Source organism: Panthera onca, chromosome B2 (genome assembly GCF_046562875.1).
Source record: "Panthera onca isolate mPanOnc1 chromosome B2, mPanOnc1 haplotype 2, whole genome shotgun sequence".
Lineage (NCBI taxonomy): Eukaryota > Metazoa > Chordata > Mammalia > Carnivora > Felidae > Panthera > Panthera onca.
The window spans coordinates 124,035,642-124,055,448 of NC_138343.1; the positions used below are offsets into that span (position 1 = coordinate 124,035,642).

The following is a 19,807-nucleotide window of genomic DNA, read 5'->3' on the forward strand; positions in this document are numbered from 1 at the left end:
CTCTTCTGTTTATGGAACTTGTTACTCAGTAGCAAGCCCTGTTTTGACAAAGCTGTGCCACGAACCCCATTCAGATAGGACCCAAAGATCATATCACATGTATTTTGCAAAGCTAAACAAATGTCTCTTGTGGCAGCTTCTTTAAAATTTGTTATCACTTTGGCCGGTGTTGAATGTCTACTCCATTCTACTGTGCTGCTTCATATTTCATAATAGTGATACTACCCCGGGTTTAACCTAGTACTGTTATTTATCAGTCCGCTTACTTGATGGCATAAAACTTCTATTGCTTACGTATGGCTTGCAGACTTGCGTCCTCTTGTTCTTTTTCCCTTCTGCCTGTGGGGGTCTGTTTTGCTTCATTAACTCTTTGTGGTCTTGCTCTCAGTTGTGTTTAGCATGCCGTAAAGCTGGATGTCCACAAATGCATGAAATGGTCAAAATGTGCGTTACGGAACTCCTCACTGCCCTGTGTCTTCGTGCGTTCCCTGGCGAGCAGGGGCCTGTGGCTTTTCACAAGGTATTTGACTTGGCCCTTTGAGCCTCTGGCAGAGATACAGGACTGGGCCTTTTTGAATGTCAGTTCTGCACTACGAAAGCAAAGGGCAGGGGGGAGGTAGAAATGATATTGGAGACACTGCAAGAAGAAATTGATGGGTCCTTTCCCGGAAACTCAGCCTGCCTTTGGACTTGGTATTCTCTTAACTTCTCTGATTCAATGTGCTCATTTTAGCACTACCTCAAGGTAGAGCAGAAAAACATGCACAAAGTGAAAAATCATTGGCCTTGAATATAGTGGTCAGGTTTATCATGGAAACCCTAGTTTGAAGAACCTTACTGGTTTACCAGTTTATTATTATCACGAAGCAAGTGAGAGAAGCTTCTCTGAAGATGTCAAGGTAGCTGATAGAGCGTTTCCTTCTGTGGACTTAAAGGTAGTGATATTATCAGGTACATGGTCTTGTTATATTTAAAAGGATACTCTTTTATCAAAGTATTTATACCTCCAACTTTAGCAAAACGAGCTTCTTGGATTAATACGTCTCAAAGCAGAGCAAACATGCAATGAGTCATTCCCAGTATTGTACCCCTGATAGTAGCAACTATAAAACACTAGAAATGGTGGAGACGCTAAAACTCAAACGCATTTGGTTTCTAGGAGGTTCTTGTCCATATCCTGTACTGTTTATGTTACATAAACCCCATTCCTCACTTGTGCTTTCCTTCACGCGTCTAAAGTGACTGATACAATTTTTTGCGGGGAGGTCGCATGGGGGGTAAGGCTCTCGGTATTAAAAAGAATCGTGCTTCTATTGAGCAGGAGGTCAGCTCTCAAAATAGCTACTCTTTTATCTGTACTGTTTCCACAACTTCAAAATTCCCCTTAAACGTATGTCAGAGCTCAGAGATCTTAAAGATCTACAGCTATAAAGATTTCTGGGGAGAATGTAGGATTTAAAGAAAACTTAAATTCTGAGGCACGACTCGTACTGCTGTGCCTACGTACACCACAGAGAATTTGGTTCGTCGAAGTGAAACACCACCCGCTTGGGTGTTTTTGCAAGGTTTGTGTGTCTTTTCATCACATGCAACGTAAAAGCCCCCTGAGATTAAGACCCATTTTTTTTCTAAGTATGTATAACTTGTGCCTTCAAGTACATTATGATCCATGATCATTTGAGAAAATGAATGTAACATTGACATGCCCTTCAGTGGTAATTTGAAAAATAAATATTTTGGAATCTGCTTTTGTGTTTTAGCTAAAAATGAATTAATCTGACCCAAATTCCAAATAAATATATGAGTTTTATTTTTTTTTATAAATTTATGAATTTTAAATGCTCACCGGACTATCAAGCATTTCATGAGAGATAAATTAAATTGTTAGAAAGTATTTACTTTTACATCATTAATTTTACCCAGAAGGTTATGACAGTGACACCCGGCAGAAAGCTCCAGCTTAAGCAGTAGAGGCAACAAAAGTTAACACTTAGTCTCTCTCCCATCTCGCTTATCATCCATCGAATTAAATTTGCCATTTAGGTGAGAATACTTTATTTTCATTGTAGATAATCTTGGAGCTATTCGTAGAAAAATAATTTAGGTACGTTAAATCCCTCCTTTGTCTTTTTGTGGGTCTAAACTTAGTAGACTGAAAAGGATGACATACCTTAAATAGAGAAAAAAGTGGATAAATTAAAAGCATGTATTTATTGTGACACCCATTCCTATAGCTTCCGGAAGAATTACAGGGAGTAAAACCTGAAAAGTCATGACATTAAACATCATCATCATCACATGAGGGATATTGTTTTTTCAAATTGGGATTCCTCCAAGCTGCAGCCACCAGGGAATCTTCTCAGGTCCAACTAGACATTCAGACTCGCACAACCCAATCTGCTTCGCAGATACAGGACAGGGAGTAGAAGCAGGACACTGGCCGGCATTTCTGTCTCACAGGAGTCCTTGGAACAGTCCAGAGGCTAGTCTGTGCTCTCAAATGTCAGCCTTGGAGCAAGAAGGTGAGAGCCACCTTGATGGGTGCAGTCATGTTGGCTTAGGAACCCCCATGTTGCGACCGTGTCAGAACCAGAATTTCTGTAAAAACCCCATGAACAGAGCTGGGAAATGTCCCTCAGAGGCTGTGAGCAATGACAGGGTTCACCCAGGGGACACAAACCTGTGACTTTTCACAGGTTTGTGAAGTTCATCCACAGCTTTCCCAATTCAGATGCAGCTTAGTAATTAAGAGACACCTTCACCCCAAGCCATGCTGCCCAGTCACGTAGCCGACGGTCCACCTTTACCAAGTTTGCAGAAGGACACAGCTAGAGAGTGAATCCAAGATCAAGCTTGTTTACAGTGCAGGAGAAAGGGATTCACTAACCCGTTTCCCACCTTTCATAACTCAGCAGCTCATACATTCCGTTCCTGTTTTGCCATGGAAGGAGCTTTTCCTGATTAATTTCCAGCCACCTGAGTTTGCCCTAGATAGCATTATCTGGCATATCTAAAACTCACTAATTTGCATCTTCCTATGATGCTCAGAATAATAAGCTTCTCAGAGTGGTAATATTTAGGAAAATGTTAGTTTTCCTATAGGCTTAAAAACAGATTTTCCGGGATTGTAAATATTTATAGCACTCGTGGATAATTAGTCCTAAATCAGGCTGACTTTCTATTTGAGGAGGATTTAATAGCTTCTCCGGTTAATTCCAAAGCATGTTGGTAATGAACTGTTATCTACAGAGCGTGTGTGTTGCTATCTTATTTCTTTACCAGGTGTGCATTGAAACATACATATGTAGCTGTCACCAGCGTAGTATAAACACGGCTGTGCGGGCAACTCTCAGTCAAATGCTGGGTGACTTGGCTTTACAGTTACGACAAAGGCAGGAAAATACGGTGAGCAATGTTGCCGGTGTCTCTGTGTAACTGCATGCTGTGTGTTCCACATCCTAGACGCTCCCTCCCTCACCCCCTGCCGGGGCTGCTTCCTACTGAAACAGTAGGAAGGGCTTGCTTGGTTTAGAAGAGCATCGATTCATATAAATTAAGCTCTTTAAGTATATTTTTGCCTGTTTAAAGCTTTGAGAGTCGTTTCTCTTTATGGTTTCTACTCTTTTTTCAGTCGTTCTTTTATAATTCACTTGTCTTTTTAAATCATTTTTTTAAAACTCAGATTGAAAGCTTTTATATAAAAACACTGGACTGATACATTAAGAAGTATCAGACGTGAATTCAAAATTAGGAAAAGTTAATAGCAGTCAATTACATGCTTTAAGGTTTGGTGTCTGTGTTTCTCTCTGTTAACTAAAAGATTGTGCGGGGGGAGGGGGGTCTTCCTTCACCTGCTGGTACCATGGGGGGATTGGGGTGGGGGGGGGGAAACACTGGATTTGACTTCTCTCTGTCATCAAAGCCGGTTAGAGCTTATTGATCCAAACTTGAACAGATTGTCTAAAATGAGCATTCCCGGGAAAAATATAAACGTAACTGGCTTCTTGTATATCCTGTCTTTTGGGAATGTTAATGAAGAGATGATTCCTGTTCAAAATAGGTGTGTGGTTGGTTTTTTAAATCTGCCTCTGAAGAATTCAGGTTAAACTTCTTTTGAAATCTGCAAGAAGTATTCTGAATTGAACACTTTATTATTTTTTAGAATAAGGAATCTCAGTGGCAGCCTGAAACATCTCATGAATTAACTTTATAGAAATTAAGGTCTCATGTTTCACTTAAAATCATTTCTAATTTTTACCTTCAGTTATTTTCTAATTTATAGAGTTGAGTGGAACCTTCCAGCTTACCTAGTCAAATTCTTTTAGCCCTCATTTTACAGATGAGGAAGATGAAGCCCAGAGAGGTGAAATTGAAATCTAAAATGAATGAGCTTATCAGTGAAAGAACCATCACTGAACCCCTAGGCTCCTAACTGTGACTGCAACAGCCAGTGTTGAAAATACCACACTAATCTGAAAAAGCAAATACTGATTTTTTTTCAATGTTTGCTGTGTCCGAAGCCTAAGTTTCTATTTTAAAAAATTGTTTTATCTTGACATGACGTTAGCTTACCTTTTGTTAAAAACTACTTCATTTATACTAGGATTTTGAGTATGATAATGTGGGAATAGTAGTTTAGAAGAAATTCAAATTGTAAATGGAAAACATGCTAAGGGAAAAAACATTTAAGAAAAAAATTGTTAAAAACACATCTTACTAGAGATAAACCTAAGATGTTGAGAATCTTATATTAATCATACATAGTTCATCCTTGCTAAATGGCAACATGACGAAATACTATAATAGAAATGATATCTGAATGTCTTAAGAGGAACCGTTAAATGAAACTTTGTAATTTCAAAGTGATTTCAATTATGTTAGTTCACTTAATCTTATTTTTAAATTTTTAAGTAGGAAGGTATTTGGTTTCAAGTAAAATGACTTAGCCTGTTAGCTCGTGTTGTTCTTCTATAAGAACGGTAACAGGTAAAGCTGTAGAGGTCTGGATAAAACTTAGATGGTGAGGTGTCTGGCCGGCTCAGTTGGTGGAGTGTGGGACTCTTGATCACAGGGTTATGAGTGTGAGCCCCATGTTGGGTGTAGAGACTGCCTAAAAATAAAATCTTTAAGAAAATAAAAACTGACAGGGTTATCTGCCTCTGTCCCTGGTATTGTATGTCTAACCAGCCCTCTGGTCCTGCTCATCACTGACCATCTGGACTTACCCAGCCTGAAGCAAGATCCCAAATTAGGTGGAAAATTAGTGTTTCCTGTTATTTCCTTTCTATTACTCATGCAGTCCCCGGAGATGTGTCCATGTCCCAGAAAAACAATTCTCAGGATCCTAATATTTGTAGCATTTGTGATGTCAACTAGAGAGAGACATAAGTTTTGTCAGCTAAGAATGGCGATTAAAGGGAAGAGGTCTATAGGCACAGTGAGGTTCATTCGAAGGAGAGTTTATGTTCTCCCATGGGAACCTCACATTACCTGGGGAAGATATGTAGCATGACCCATCACAGGAAGACATCATGGGCCATATCAGAAGTAGGAAGACTTAAATACAATGAAAAGAAAATAAATCTAGACTGCCAAAAGCATTAGCATGAAATGTACAGTTAACTCATGAACAACATGGGTTTGAACTGCCTGGGTCTACTAATATACAGATTTTTTCCAAATACAGTACTGCATTTTCTCTTCATTATGATTTTCTTAATAACACTTTTTTTCTATCTTACTTTAATATAAGAATACAGAATACAATACATATAAGATAGAAAATATGTGTTAATTGACTTATTTTTGTTATTGGTAAGGCTTCTGGCCAATAATAGGCTGTTAGTGGTCATGTTTTGGGGAAGTCAAAAGTTACACACACATTTTCAGCCATAAGGGGTGATTGGTACTCCCAACCCTTGTTCAAGGGTCCAACTGTATCTTCAACCTAATGTCTATCCCCACTCCCAGGAAAGATTATGCAGTTTGATTTTGTATCGTCAGGATCCCGGAGTTATTATCAAGCTTTGTTATTGAATTATTTAGATGATGAAAGCCATTGTGAAATTTCAAGTTACTAATTTCAAAAAGCAAAACTGCCTCACGTAAATTCTTAAGGGGTAGGTGGTAGTGTTTCTCTTGTCCTTTAAAAACGATTCAGATGTATTTCCTCCAGAAAATGCTGTTGTACACTTGTATTTAGCCATTTACTGAGCTGTAGACATTGACATGGCATTTCACAATGAATGCTACGGAAGCAGCTGAGCTTTCAAATTGAGGGACAAAGAATAGGAAAGATGCGTGCCTGTAACAAGTTTAAAAAACAAAACAGTGCCCTGGGATGATTTACAAGTCTGGTAGTTGATTAGCCTGAAAATGCTCTCTTCTTTTCCAGTGCTCAGATGTGGGGAGACCTAAGAGGCTTCTACTCTCCTTTTAGTAGTCACTAAATTCTCTTTGCAATAGGAAGTGAGCCTAATTAATAGTAAACATCTTTCCCTTCCTGTTCTCCCCTCCCCCAAGGTTCTGTCTCTACCCCGATAGTTCTACACCTGCCTAGCCACAGCCCAGAGCGGTTGGTCTGGTCAGACAGTTGGAAGTTAATATGATCCTCCTTAAATAGGAAGTAAGTGCTTCTGACCAGCAGTCATCTTTGAACCTGTATTTTAAAGTTCAGAAACCTGATCCTTCTTATTATTAAGAGCCTGTATTCATTAGGTGCCAATCAAAGTGTAATCTGTGACCTTGGGACAAACTGTCTGTACAAAGGTAACCTGTTTACATAGGTATGGCTCTAAGTCCCAGCTCAGCACCCTGGAATCATAAATAAAGTGCATAACGGGCTTAAATTTCTGTGAAGACTGTGGACTCTCGAATGAACTATTTTTGGAACTGATGAGCTCGGTTCCAGACATCAGAGTCTTTTCACAAATACCATGAGTAATCCTATCAAGACCTGGAGGGTGCACTTAGGTAAGTTAGTTGAGCCCCAGAGCGCTCAGAATGACATTTGTTTCCTAAAATTTTCCGTTGCCTAAGAGTCAGAAATTGTCACGCCTGAATCTCCTAATTGTTCTGTGTGTCTCCCTCACTAGATTATTGAAAACCCGGACGTCCCACAGGAACTCAGGAATCAAGGTATTGGATTCGATTTTTGCTAGTTCAATTTAAGAAGCGGGTGCCAACTGTGTGCTTGGCACTGGGGGTGTAAAGATGAGTGGGAGCTCCCAGGTTGGTTCACCGTTCTTGGAGGTTCGGCTTACCTTTGCCTTACTGGCAATTCATTAGCTGTTACTTAATCTCCCTTCTGTCCCTGCACCCCATGCCAGCTACACCTCTTTCTGTACCAACTATCCAAAGGATATTAATTCTTCATACATCTTCCTGTTGGAGCCTAGGTTTTTTTTGTTGTTGCTGTTCTCCTTGAAGTCGGGTTTGTTCATTGGTAAAATGAGAATTGGATGGAAGGTTATGGAAACCCGATTGGCACAGGGTTATTGCACCAGAAGTAAGTTTATGAAGTGCCATTTTTTTAAAATATATATAGAAAGGAACCACACAGGGAGTCTTACAGGCCAGACAGCTCAGTTTAAATAACAGACGAAATCAAGGTAGGGAATTTCCTTCTGACCCAGAGGAAAAGGAAAAACAAAGGTCTACATAAAATTGCCAAGCAGTTGGTTTTTTGTTTTTGTTTTTAGTTTGGTGGTATTGTTTTCTGAAAGAGGTATGGAATATCCAAATTATCTCATTAAAAAAAATTGAGCTATATTTTATTTCAGATTTTATTCAGTAATTTAAACACTACTAGAAAATCTGCTTTTCTTTGATATTTTCACTTGTTCATAATAAGAAAAGGGGAGGAGAGGATGAAAAGGGGAACGAAAGAGACAGAGAGAAACAGCCAAGCAGCCACAATTAAGAGAAACAGTGAAGGAAGGAAATGAGAAAGATGTCAAGCCATCTCTGAAGGCATTGCTTGAGCATCATGTTGTTTATTTATTTTCATGTTTGTTTGTTTTTTTCTTTTTTGAGAGAGAGAGAGAGAGAGTGGGGGAGGGGCAGAGAGAGAAGAGGACAGAGGATCGGAAGCAGGCTCTGTGCTGACATCAGAGAGCCCAATGCAGGGCACAGACGAGCTGAGCTCAAGTGGACGCTCAACCCACTGAGCCACCCAGGCGCCCTGAGCATGTTGTTTTAATCGCCCCTTGCTCCCTTCTCAGGCCACAGACCCACCGGAATGTGCGTCAGCATCTTGCCACCTGTGGAAGCTCCCAGCTTTTCCCCTCTTTGGGCAATTGCAGCTCCCATAAAATCTTCACTTTGGTTTCATAAGCCAAAAAAAGAGGTTCAAGTCCTCTTGGTCAAAGATAGATCTTTAAAAATACACATCAGTGAAAAATGAACGGACTCACTGACATTCACCTAAACCTGAGTTTTGGGGCTACTTACAGTTTTATTTGTTTGTAACTGTGTCTTACCACTGTACCTTGTCATTTCTCAGGTTTTCTTCCTGCATCGAAGGTCATGAATTCTGACGATTAGCCATTTCTCTTCCATGTCCTCCTCCAACTTTATGGTCTTTTCCTCTCTTATGCTCTTGCCATTTTCCTCCATTTTCCTTGACCTCGTGGTCATTGTTTCATCTATACGTTCATCAAATACCTAGCTGCATTTGGATAGCTCTTTAAAGGTGTCTGTTATAGGCAAAGCAAATGCTTCCATTTGTTACTGCACTTGGCCCAACAATTCTGTGAGGTTGGGATTGTTTGTCCCCATTCTGCCAAAGGGAAAACGGGAGCTTACCTGAGCTCACGCGGTCAGCAAGTTGTGGACCAGTACTTGAGCAGACTCTAAATGTCAGCCTTTTTTCCAGTACATTCGGTGCTTCTGTGGGAGTTGGTTGCTGGTTTCTGGACATGAATATGTTTGGAGGGAAAATCATTTCTTCTGACGTTGGTTGCTCCATTAACAACCCTGTGCCCTGAGGATGCTAGACGAATAGTAAAAGTAGTGAAGGTGATGGCTAAGTTATTGTGCCCTCTTTCCCCGGTTCCTTAGTTTCTTCCATGCAGCCACGTTTCTCTCTTTGATACCACTCAAGTGTGGTCAAATGACCCAGAAATTCCAAAGGTCAGAATAAGCGATACATCGGTAGTCTGCTAATTTTGAGAAATTCGTGGTCAGTTGTGTTGTTTCTTAATCAAAGTATCTTTTGTTAAGTGCAAATGAGTCTTATGTATGATAAGAAACATCTATCATTTTCTTAACTGTATTTTCAGTATTCTACTTCAGAAATGAATACTTGTATTTTCTATGATGATTCTGGTGACCTAAGGCAGGCTCAGCATCTGAACACCACCTTTTTGTTCCCAAACACATCAAAAGCCGAGGATGGGAAGGACTGTTGGGGAAGCTTCTAGTGCCCTCTGCCAATGTCTAATGCTTATAACCTCTTCTGTTTGAAGGGTCAACAGTTGAGTCCCTTTGTGATGACCTTGTCTCTGTGCTCACCGTTCTGTGTGAGAAGCTACAAGCCGCCATCAAGTAAGTGCCTTCAACACTGGTGTTCTTATTCATCGGTGGTCCGTTTCTGAGGTAACTTTGGTCTACAGAATCACTTCAGATTGCAGATTATAGGGACGATGGTTCCCCCCATTGGTATTCACCTGTCATTCCTGAGAAATCTATTCAGTGACTTTGGGCAAGCCCACATTACCAAAGACCATGACTGAAGGATATCATTTTCTCGTGAGAAATGGGCAAACAATAGCTTGCAAAGAAGAGTTGATCTCTCGAGCAAGTTGCTGAGTGAGAAGAATGTTGGCTGACAGGTAGTTGATGTGACAAAGCTAGTTGACGTAACCCGGTTGTGTGACTCTAAATAGTCTTCTCATCACCCTGCGCTATGCTTTTCTCCTCTGTTAAAGGGCAAGGGTGCCCTGTATGGTCTTTCTGTATTTCTTCTAACATTTCCTGAGCCTGTGAGCTCACCTGCATATCTCTGAAAAGAACACATTGCTCTCATCTTTTTTTGCATGCCAGTTTAATCATTGATATTAGGTCATATAGATGGTATCCACGGCTCCAACTCTCCAGGCAGTAGGTTAATAAGTTAACTTATACATTTCTAGTAAAGCCAAATTGTAAAAGGATTAGACTTTCCAAGATGAGATGAAAAGTCTCTACCAGCTACATACATAGTTAATTGCAAACTCCCACAACACAGTAAGATTCTGAAATCCCCTTTGAGTTATGAAAGACACTTTCACTTACTAGTATCTAGAATACTGGAGAATTCAAAGAACTTTTACTTAAAAATTTTTGTATATAGTAAAAAGTTGGGAGCTATAGTCTACTTGAAATATTAATGAGGTCTCTCACTTTGCTGGAAAAACTGCAGAAACTTGTTGATTTGTTCATTTTTGTTTCTTTTCTAATAAACTCGGGATTTTTAAAAGCTAAACTTAGAATGACTCGTTGAGGTTTTTGCCTAGTGGTCTCTACATCAGTGTGTCCATCGTTCCTCTAGGTCACCTGGGCCTGCACGTATTTTAATGTTAATTAATTTATTTTTTTTAATTTTTTTAAATCTTTATTTTTGAGAGAGAGCAAGAGAGCATGAGCAGGGGAGGGGCAGAGACAGAAGGAGACACAGAATCCGAAGCAGGCTCCAGGCTCTGAGCTGTCAGCACAGAGCCCGACACGGGGCTCAAACTGACAAACTGTGAGATCGTGACCTGAACCGAAGTCAGACGCCTAACTGACTGAGCCACCCAGGCACCCCAATGTTAATTTATTTTTGACAGAGGATCTGAAGCGGGCTCTTTGCTGACGGCAGACAGCCTAATGCAATGCGGGGCTCAAGCTCACGAACCACAAGTTCATGACCTGAGCCGAAGTCAGATGCTTAGCTGACTGAGCCACCCAGGCGCCCCTGTACCTGCACATTTTGACCAAATTAAGCTCTCTTCATGTTAGGCACTTAAACAATGAAGAGATCTATTTAATCCATAGGTAATACAAGCCAAAAAGCAAAGCACTTCTTCCAGAGCCCCACCCTCAAGCCTCTCTCACCCTGGACTCTAGACAGCACATTATTTTTCCTCAGAAGGGATGGGTCTAACAGCAGATGGCATATGTAGATGGCTTCTCCTGTACTCTGCTCAGGTCCCCATCTTTCCTAACCACAGAGAGTTGGGGCAGGAGGCCTGAGGCTCAGATTGTTACCCTAACCTGAAGGCTCTAACACCAACTACCGTAACCCCATCTGTGAAGTCCCCATGTGACCCGATCACCTTGGGAGAGTTTCATGCTATGCCTATCCTTTATGATTTTAATCACCCTCCTTCACTCTTAACAGAGACCTGGCTGGGATAGGTTATATATTCATTCTACCTGTTTGTGACCATGGTTTAGATTTCTTCTAGTGCTCACTCCTCCCCACCCCTGCCTAGCTCCTCTCCCCCATAGCAGAGCCAGCTGTTATATCAGAGCTGGGATATGTTTCTCATTGGCTTGTTTTCTCCTAAAATAAAATCACGTGGGGCGCCTGGGTGGCTCAGTCGGTTAAGCGGCCGACTTCGGCTCAGGTCATGATCTCGCGGTCTGTGAGTTCGAGCCCCGCGTCGGGCTCTGTGCTGACAGCTCAGAGCCTGGAGCCTGCTTCAGATTCTGTGTCTCCCTCTCTCTGACCCTCCCCTGTTCATGCTCTGTCTCTCTCTGTCTCAAAAATAAATAAACGTTAAAAAAAAAAAATTTTTTTAAATAAAATCACGTATGGTGTTTAACCACTATTGGCTCAACTACGTTATCTTTGGTGGTTTAGCTGGATAAAACTCTATTCTGCTCTTTACTAGCTCTTGGGCAGAGCTCTCAACTACCATAAGCTTATGTATCCTATAAAATAGTTAATATATTATTTACTATTAATTAATATATCATTTATTGTTTTCTTTTATGTAACATAATATTAGTAATATAAACTATATTAGGGTTTTTGTAATGATCAAATGAGAATATTTGCTTAAAAGAGAGTTGATGCCCAATAGCCAAAAATTACCTCAGGTTAGCAGAATTAGGTTTATTACCTGTAATAATAAGGGAGTCTGTATACTATGGGGAGCCAATGGTATCCAGTCAAAGGATTTTAGGAGAGATTGCTATAGGATCAGAATCAGAGTTAGGTGATTTGGAGTAGGTTAAAGGAAATGAGGGTCTGTTCAAGGATTGAGTGCTGCCAGAAAGTAGGGGCAATCCTGGTATGGGGCATCTTAGTTTTTATCAAGCTGTTGGCGGAGGGGGGCAGATTGGAGCCAGCCAATGCCCTCACTGTAGAAGAAGCAAGAGTCACTCCTAGGGGAGGATGATATTTGGTCTTTTCTGTGTTTGTACAGACTTCTTTTTAAATCTTCATTCAAGCCTGTTTGTAGATTGGCTCTCATCTTATTCTGTCACCATCGTGGAGAATCTTCATCTGATATTAACATCCTATGAAGTTGTTTATGTTCACCAGGGGAACACCGCAGCTCACTGACAGCAACCAGGCAGTTTCCCGCTGTCAAAGATGCTGCTTCTCCTATCCCACCCACTTAGGTCTTAGCAGGAAATAAAACAAAGGCCATCAAAACTTTGAAAAATTTAAAGACTGTGTTCATTACTTTGCAGGCAAGGAAAAACAAATACGCTCAGCATTTTTTCCCTGAGTGGTTTGCTAAGGGAAGACTAAGGTTTTAAGTGCTAGAAAAGCTCGAGGTAGTTATGTCATTAATAATTAAAAAGTAACCACCAAGAAAAATCAGAACAAATCTGTAGATCTATAAATGATAGCTTTAAAACATACCATTGTTCACTGGTCAGCAAAGAGTCTTCAGCTGAGTCCAGTAAGGGCTTGAAGTTCATGGTTCTTTAAAACCTGGATGTCTAGGGGCGCCTGGGTGGCTCCGTAAATTAAGCATCCAACTTTAGCTCAGGTCGTGATCTCATGGTTCATGGGTTCGGGCCCCGCACTGGGCTCTGTGCTGACAGCTCAGTGCCTGGAGCCTACTTCAGATTCTGTGTCTCCCTCTCTCTCTGTCCCTCTCCCACTCATACTCTGTCTCTCTCTCAAAAATAAATAAAACATTAAAAATTTTTTTAAAAAACCTGGATGTCTCTAACATCAGCCCTAGGGACCTCCATCTGTAGAGTGACCATATGACCTAGTTTATCTGGGGGAGTCCTAGGTTTTATCTGCTGTAATTATTATAGAGATTCAATATTGGTATTTTCTAGGAAGTATTGGGACAAATGGAATTTTTTATGGATAAATATTTGCAATATTTATAACATTCCATGACTTAAAGTGGACTTTCATTGGGAAAAGTAATTCATGTGACACATACATGTTTTTTCTAGGATTTCTCATTAGTCATTGGCTTAAAGATGGCTTTAGGCATGTCATTATGAAGCCTAACAGTTTTTATAGGATTCTCATAGTCTTGCTTGGTTTTTCAATGCATTTCCCCAGTCATCATTCTGCGTCTGGAGCCTGTTCACCGTGTTTGAGTATAGTCTTTCGCCTCATGATTCCATTACCCCAAGATGAGGGTTCTGTTGCCAAGGACGCTGGGGTGCCGCACGCTCAGTGCCGTGTAAACGGAAGACCTGTAAGGCCACCTGGTCAGATAGGACCATGCTCTTGGGTGCTTTCAGTCTGGTGGTTCTGTTTATTCTTCTTGTCAAGTTTTCACGCCTTTTACAATTTCTTCTGATTTTTCTCCCTCAACTCCTCTTATTTCTACTAGCTAAACTTCTTATTCTCCCACCTTCTAAATACCCTCTTCCTCCGAAATCACACTATGGCCACCACTTCCCCTCAACGACCATTTCCAAAATCAACGCCCGAATACCTCGCAGGGCTTTCGCTCTGTCAGGGTACGTATTCATGATATGTTCAGTCTCAGGGGAGGATTCACAAAACGCGTCCAGGTACACAGAACAACTCACATGTCTTGGAGATGCGTTATTCATAGAATTCTGTATTAGGCACGTCGAGTTACATGGTGCTTTTTAAATCCAAGAGTTTTTGGAAGGATAATTGGGCTCATAAAGGTATGTATTCATTCTTTGCCTGTTGGTCTCCGACCAACCTCTCCCTACCCCCCTCTCTTCCCAGTACCGAGTGTCAGAGAGGCCTCTACACCAAAGCATTCTCAGAACCATTGAGGCAAGGCCAAGTGTTCGTATCATGCATTTAATTCCATTCTACTTCTCACACAATTACTTAATTCCCTCTCTCCTTTTTCTAACTAAATTTGAACCACCTCAAAGGGAGGTAAGGTCAAAATGACTGATAATTAAAAAAAAAAAAAAAATTAAGAACTCCGGAGATCCAGAACATGCCGTCAGATTACCCTTGCAGCCGCCTTGCCGGGAAGGGTGGTTGCTCAGCCTTCACGGCCCACTGGCCCACTCATAGGAGTTGCTCCCCATGGATCTTGAGCCTGGGAAGAAATTCAGAGATGAGCAGCAAATGAAACCCAGCCAACACTCAACCTGCCAGCCATGAAATGCTCAAACAGAAGACCAGGCCAAGGGACCCACCACCCTCCTAAGTGGGCAGATTGTTCCTTGTGTGTTTTGAAAGAGTTGGCTGGTTTCTGGGCTTCTCTCTGCCTTGTGCTTTTCACATATTTGTGTGTCTACGGTCAGACAAATAAGAAACGCACACACTGTGCACACGCATATGTGTATCTAGCAAGGGGCGCATGTGGAATTTGCTTACATTTCAGACAGCTCCTTTAATGACGTGACTCACGTGAGGCACGGGCACCCGTTTTTCCAGACTGTCGCAGCCCACAGAAAAGCTGCCGCGTTCGGTCTCCAAGGAGACTCCCAGGCCAGTTACCTTGGCAACGCATCCTGTCTGTCATGGGGTCTGATTACTTGAGCTTGCGATATTGCTGTGGCACACTCTGTAGATGCTCACAGGAGCCTTGACTGTCCAGACAAGTCCTCCAAGACCCTTTCTGATCTGACCCCTGCCACCACTCGCGTCCTGCCTCTTGCTGATGGTATCTTCACTCTTCGCTCCAACCACAGACTACCACCACCCTCTCCCCTGTGCTCTACACACACCGTCTCCCCCACGCTGCCAGGCAAGACTCCTCCTTGAACTTCAGGTCTCCGTGAAGATACCACTTCCTTTAGAAATTCTTTCTGGATCTTTCTAAGGATTCGATGCCACTCCTGTGCTCTCGTTAGAACCTTGTGTTTAAATCATTCACCTGTAGCACTTCCTCCACAGTGCTTTACCCACTTGTGTACTTGTCTCTCTAGTCTCTTGTCTCTCTAGTCTAGTCTAGACTCTAGAGAGTCTCTAGTCTCTTCTAACGAAGAATGCGCTCTTCCTGCCAGGAACGAGGTCTTGCTCAGAAGGGTCGGGAAGCGTGTGGGTGTAGGAGTATGGAAACCGAAAGTCCTGACCTGGCCCCAAAATGGCTAAGTATGTCTTGCCTTTCTTATTCTTCCTCCAACCACCACCTTCCTCTTGGCAAATGGTAATAAGTTTCGTGGAAACTCAGCCTTTACCCATCTCTTCTTCCCCGCTTAGGGGGTGTGGTAGAGTACATCCAAACATGAGCGGAGTTCCCTTGTTCAGGATAATGGCATTAGTATTCAGATTACTCACTATCTGAATCATTGCACAGTTCTCTTTGGACAAGGAGATGATCAGAGTTTGCTGTAAAGGGCCGCATACTGCCTCTGCCTCTGCTCACTGTTCATTTCTGTTACTGTTTTATAACCTTTAAAAACATGAAAATCATGTCTGGTTCATGAGGCCGCCACGGGCAGGATTTTGCCTTTGGCGTATAGCTCGCCAGCCAGCTTGATATCAATTTTGCAGAGACCGATCGCCAAGGTATCTAACACAGCGCTTGAACCAGGGACCCACGGGCCCCTCTCTTGCAATCCTTGCTCTTGGATCTGTGCAACCTTTCTCCCTTTGACAGTTGTGTGTGTATGTGACCTTCTGGAGTTTGCGACTGGTGCTAACTTCTCTTCTTTCCTGTCTCAGGGTTCTAGTCTGCCTGTCCCTGGTCTTGCCTTTCCCTGCCACCACCAGCCCACCCCCCCCCCCACCCCCCGCCACCGTCCTGGGAGTTATATGAACTGAGGGCACGAAGCTTCCTTTTGGCATTTATTTACTTTATGTTATGAGAAAAGAGACACAACCAAAAGATTTTTCAAAGCAAGTTCCTCCTTTTTTTCTGACCATTCCCTTCCAGGATTCTAGGATTCTTAAATGAATTCTCTTCAAAGTATCATATGTCTGTAGTAAATATGTGCTTGAACATTAAATTCTTCCTGATTCCGGTTCTGATGTATGTTCTGACGTACCAGGGGTTTGGACTCCCAACATATAACTTTGGAGGGGGATACAATTCAACCCATAATGCCAACTGCCCCCCCCCAAATTAAGACTTCTCTAACGCCTGCTATTTTTCCAAGCGTTTCCCATGCATCACCTTTTCAATTTTGCCCTTACCTGGCATGCGTCTGCACGCTGATTTTGTTCTTCCGTAGCGACCAGCAGCAGCTACAGCTCCTGTACTCCGAGTGCATCCTGTCCGTGCTCAGCAGCTCCTCCCCCTCCATGCACCTGCACAGAGGTTTCACAGACCTGATCTGGTGAGCACCCGTCCTCGCACCCCCCAACCCCAACTCGAGCGTTCTCCCCTTCTAGCCGTGCGTGTGGGTCCCCTCCCATGGCATCCGTGACCTACTGGTCATCTCGCCCGTGGGCACGTGCTTTAGAAAGCAGGGAAATTGTTTTGCTTGCATGCACTAGACCAGGATAGAGAGAAGCTTATGATTTTTTTTTTTTAACAAAATAGGTCTCTAGGGCCCTCTTGCATTTTGTTGACACCACGGGATCATGAGACTCAGGAAGGAGGGGATTGTTTTCTAGGTTACCGGTCTATCCTAAAAGTATGCGAAGGCACCAGAAGGTTGCACAGGGGGGCAAGAGCGACTGAGTGTTATTCTTAGCCCTTCCGTGGTACATTCTCCATCTCAACGTGCAGACGAGTCACTTAATTATAGCCAGAGGTACACACAAGTGACAGGGCCCGCAGGCAGCCAGCTAGTTACTGTGGGTTCCGGGGCTTTTCCACAGGGAGGAAATCGAATGATGTGACAGTACCATGTGTCAGAATTTCAAATTAACTTCTGAAATTAGAAGTAGAAATAATTTTGTTATTTATAGTAAAATGAGTCACTCTGACGAAGCCATTTAGCATTTTGAGTCTGTTTCTTTACGTAAGACAGTTTCTTAATACTTCTCCTGGGATTTTCTTTAGTCAATTCTGCCTGGAGTTCCGAGAAAAAGTATTCTCTTCGTATTACCTAGAAGTGACGGAAACGCGCGGAAAACTGAGGCAGGACATTAGCCAAAAAGAGGGGCAGTAAAGAACCCAACTCGTACTAGCCATTTTTGTGGCATCAGGGGTAAAATTCACAGTTTATCATTTTGGCTTGTCGCGGAACGGATGTTTCCTCCTGTGTCTTCCCAGGAAGAACCTTTGCCCTGCTCTCATCGTGATCCTGGGGAATCCAATTCATGACAAAACCATCACCTCCGCTCACAGCAGCAGCGCCGGCGCGGGCATCGAGTCGGACTCTGCATCTCCGGGAGTTTCCGACCACGGCCGGGGGTCGGGCTGCTCCTCCACGGCACCAGCCCTGAGCGGGCCGGTGGCTCGGACCATTTACTACATCGCGGCCGAGCTGGTCCGGCTGGTGGGGTCGGTGGACTCCATGAAGCCCGTGCTCCAGTCCCTGTATCACCGGGTGCTGCTCTATCCGCCACCCCAGCACCGGGTGGAAGCCATCAAAATCATGAAAGAGGTAAGGAGGCCCCGAAGAACGCCACCGCGCTGGCCAGATGGCGGGAGGCGTTATCTGCACGTTGTGTCTTATACGCAGAAAGCACTCGGAAAATGTTTGCCAGGCACCTGCTCAAACTTACTTGTTACTACGTGGTATCCAGTAACGGGCAGCATCTTTAGGACGGGGGCGTGTATCCATGTGTTGGGAGCCCGGGGAAGGAGGGGTCGATGGGTGCTGACCAATGCAAAGCCATTGATAACTCAAGCTGCAGGCATCTGACCGGGCCCCAGGCTGATTTCATCCCGTTCCCTTAGGTGCTGTTTGTGCAGCTATATGTGTTTATTCCCTTTTGCCAAAATTGGATTTCCAAGTGATTTTCTACTCATGTTGTATATTATCCAAAAACAAAACAAAACAAAACCATTACTAATCTCTGACTATTAAAAGGAATCCCTTTGCCTCATTCCTTCTTAGGCCTCATATCCCAAACATCATGACCCCTGTGAGAAGGTAAAGATTGTCCAGCTTGTAACAGCCATCCCCATGTGCTCCTTCATGGTTTTGAGGAGGAATGAGGGTTACTGTGAAGGTACTTCAAATAAGAATTTCTCTGCTGTCTCTCAACCAAAAAGAAAAGAGATCCACATTTTTGTATTTGTGAACGTGTTCGTTGCCTTTGCTTTTGGTACCTACACCAAAACAACAACAAACCCAGAGTAGCAAATTTCCCTTGTTGATGATTCATTTATTTAAAGTAATATTTGCTACTCATCAGTTTCTCAAAAGCTTAATTTAAAAAGCCTCTTGGTGTTGCTTTAACAAGATTTGATTGTAATGAACAATGGAAAGTTCTTAATATTTCTAGAAATGAAGGAGTGATTCAGATCTAATTGTGGTTACGAAAATCTATGAGCACACAATAATAACCTTTTAATCCTTACCTTCTCTAGGCCCAGCACTTCATATATATTATCTCTAATACTCTTGATAACTTTTGGATGTTGTATATCAACTTTACTAGTGAAAAATGTTATTTCTTTTCCCTATCACAGCTTCAGGCAACACAAACAAAGGGTCAGCTTTAATAACTGATCAGTCCCAGGTTGACGAACACAATACAGCTTTGGAGGCAAGTGAGACTAGACTAGTTTCTCACCACCAGCTTCCTTGGGGACCCAGCCCTACCCTTGTTAAGTTTATAAACAGGGGAGCAGAATGGGCTTTCTCTGAATAGGCAGATCTTCAAGGGGAAGAGAGAGGAAGAGGCTGGCTACTCATGTTCAGCTCCCGCTACATTCACCAGTGAGATCAGACTCCCCCTCCTCAATTAGGAGGAAGTGAGAGAGAGAGGAGAGAGGTCCAGAATTTTATTCCACTGAATGTTCCTCCCCGTAGAGACACGATGCCAGAAAAAATGAATTTTCCCTCCTGCAAAGAAACTGAGGCTTCAGAGTCAAATGATTTGCGCAAGGTCCCAAGGAAAGAGAAAGGGTATACACCCCGGTCTGTCTGACCTGAATGAAACCCAAGGTCTTTTCCTACAGTGCACTTACTACTGTACTTGACTTTGATACTGCAATGCAAATGATTCTAGGAGCCCCCCTTCCCCTGCTGGCTCAGCTACCCCCTTCTTAAGCCTCAGTTGAAGAGTCAGAGTTTGGATCCTCTCTCTGCCACTCCCCAGCTAGGTTATAGTAGCTAAAGCGTTTAACTCTGAGCCTACAGTTTTGTATCCGTGCCTAGTAGTAATATTCCAAAGGTTCAAAATGCCATACGGTTTGCATCGGTACTCTGCAAGCATAAAGGGCCAGACAGACATTTGGCATGCTTATTGCTTTCCTAAGGAAAAGCAAACACATGTGGAGGCTGGAACTCGCTCTTCCTCATGACCTCCTGCCTAGAGTGGGGCTCTAATTGTAGCTCTGCTCTCCGCCGG

The 19,807-nt window shown here is 42.7% G+C and overlaps 1 protein-coding gene across 3 annotated transcripts in view; it reads left to right on the top strand.

Moving 5' to 3' along the window:
- Positions 1 to 19,807, top strand: part of ARFGEF3 (ARFGEF family member 3) — a 185,259-nt gene that overhangs the window by 76,417 nt on the left and 89,035 nt on the right. For 2 of the 3 annotated variants that reach the window (XM_060616769.3, XM_060616771.3), the window contains 5 exons: positions 3,283 to 3,405; positions 7,095 to 7,137; positions 9,468 to 9,546; positions 16,567 to 16,671; positions 17,556 to 17,889. In XM_060616769.3, coding sequence (XP_060472752.2) covers positions 3,283 to 3,405; positions 7,095 to 7,137; positions 9,468 to 9,546; positions 16,567 to 16,671; positions 17,556 to 17,889 — 684 coding nt within the window. The remainder of the gene's footprint in view (positions 1 to 3,282; positions 3,406 to 7,094; positions 7,138 to 9,467; positions 9,547 to 16,566; positions 16,672 to 17,555; positions 17,890 to 19,807) is intronic. The other variant, XM_060616770.3, reaches the window with a different exon arrangement.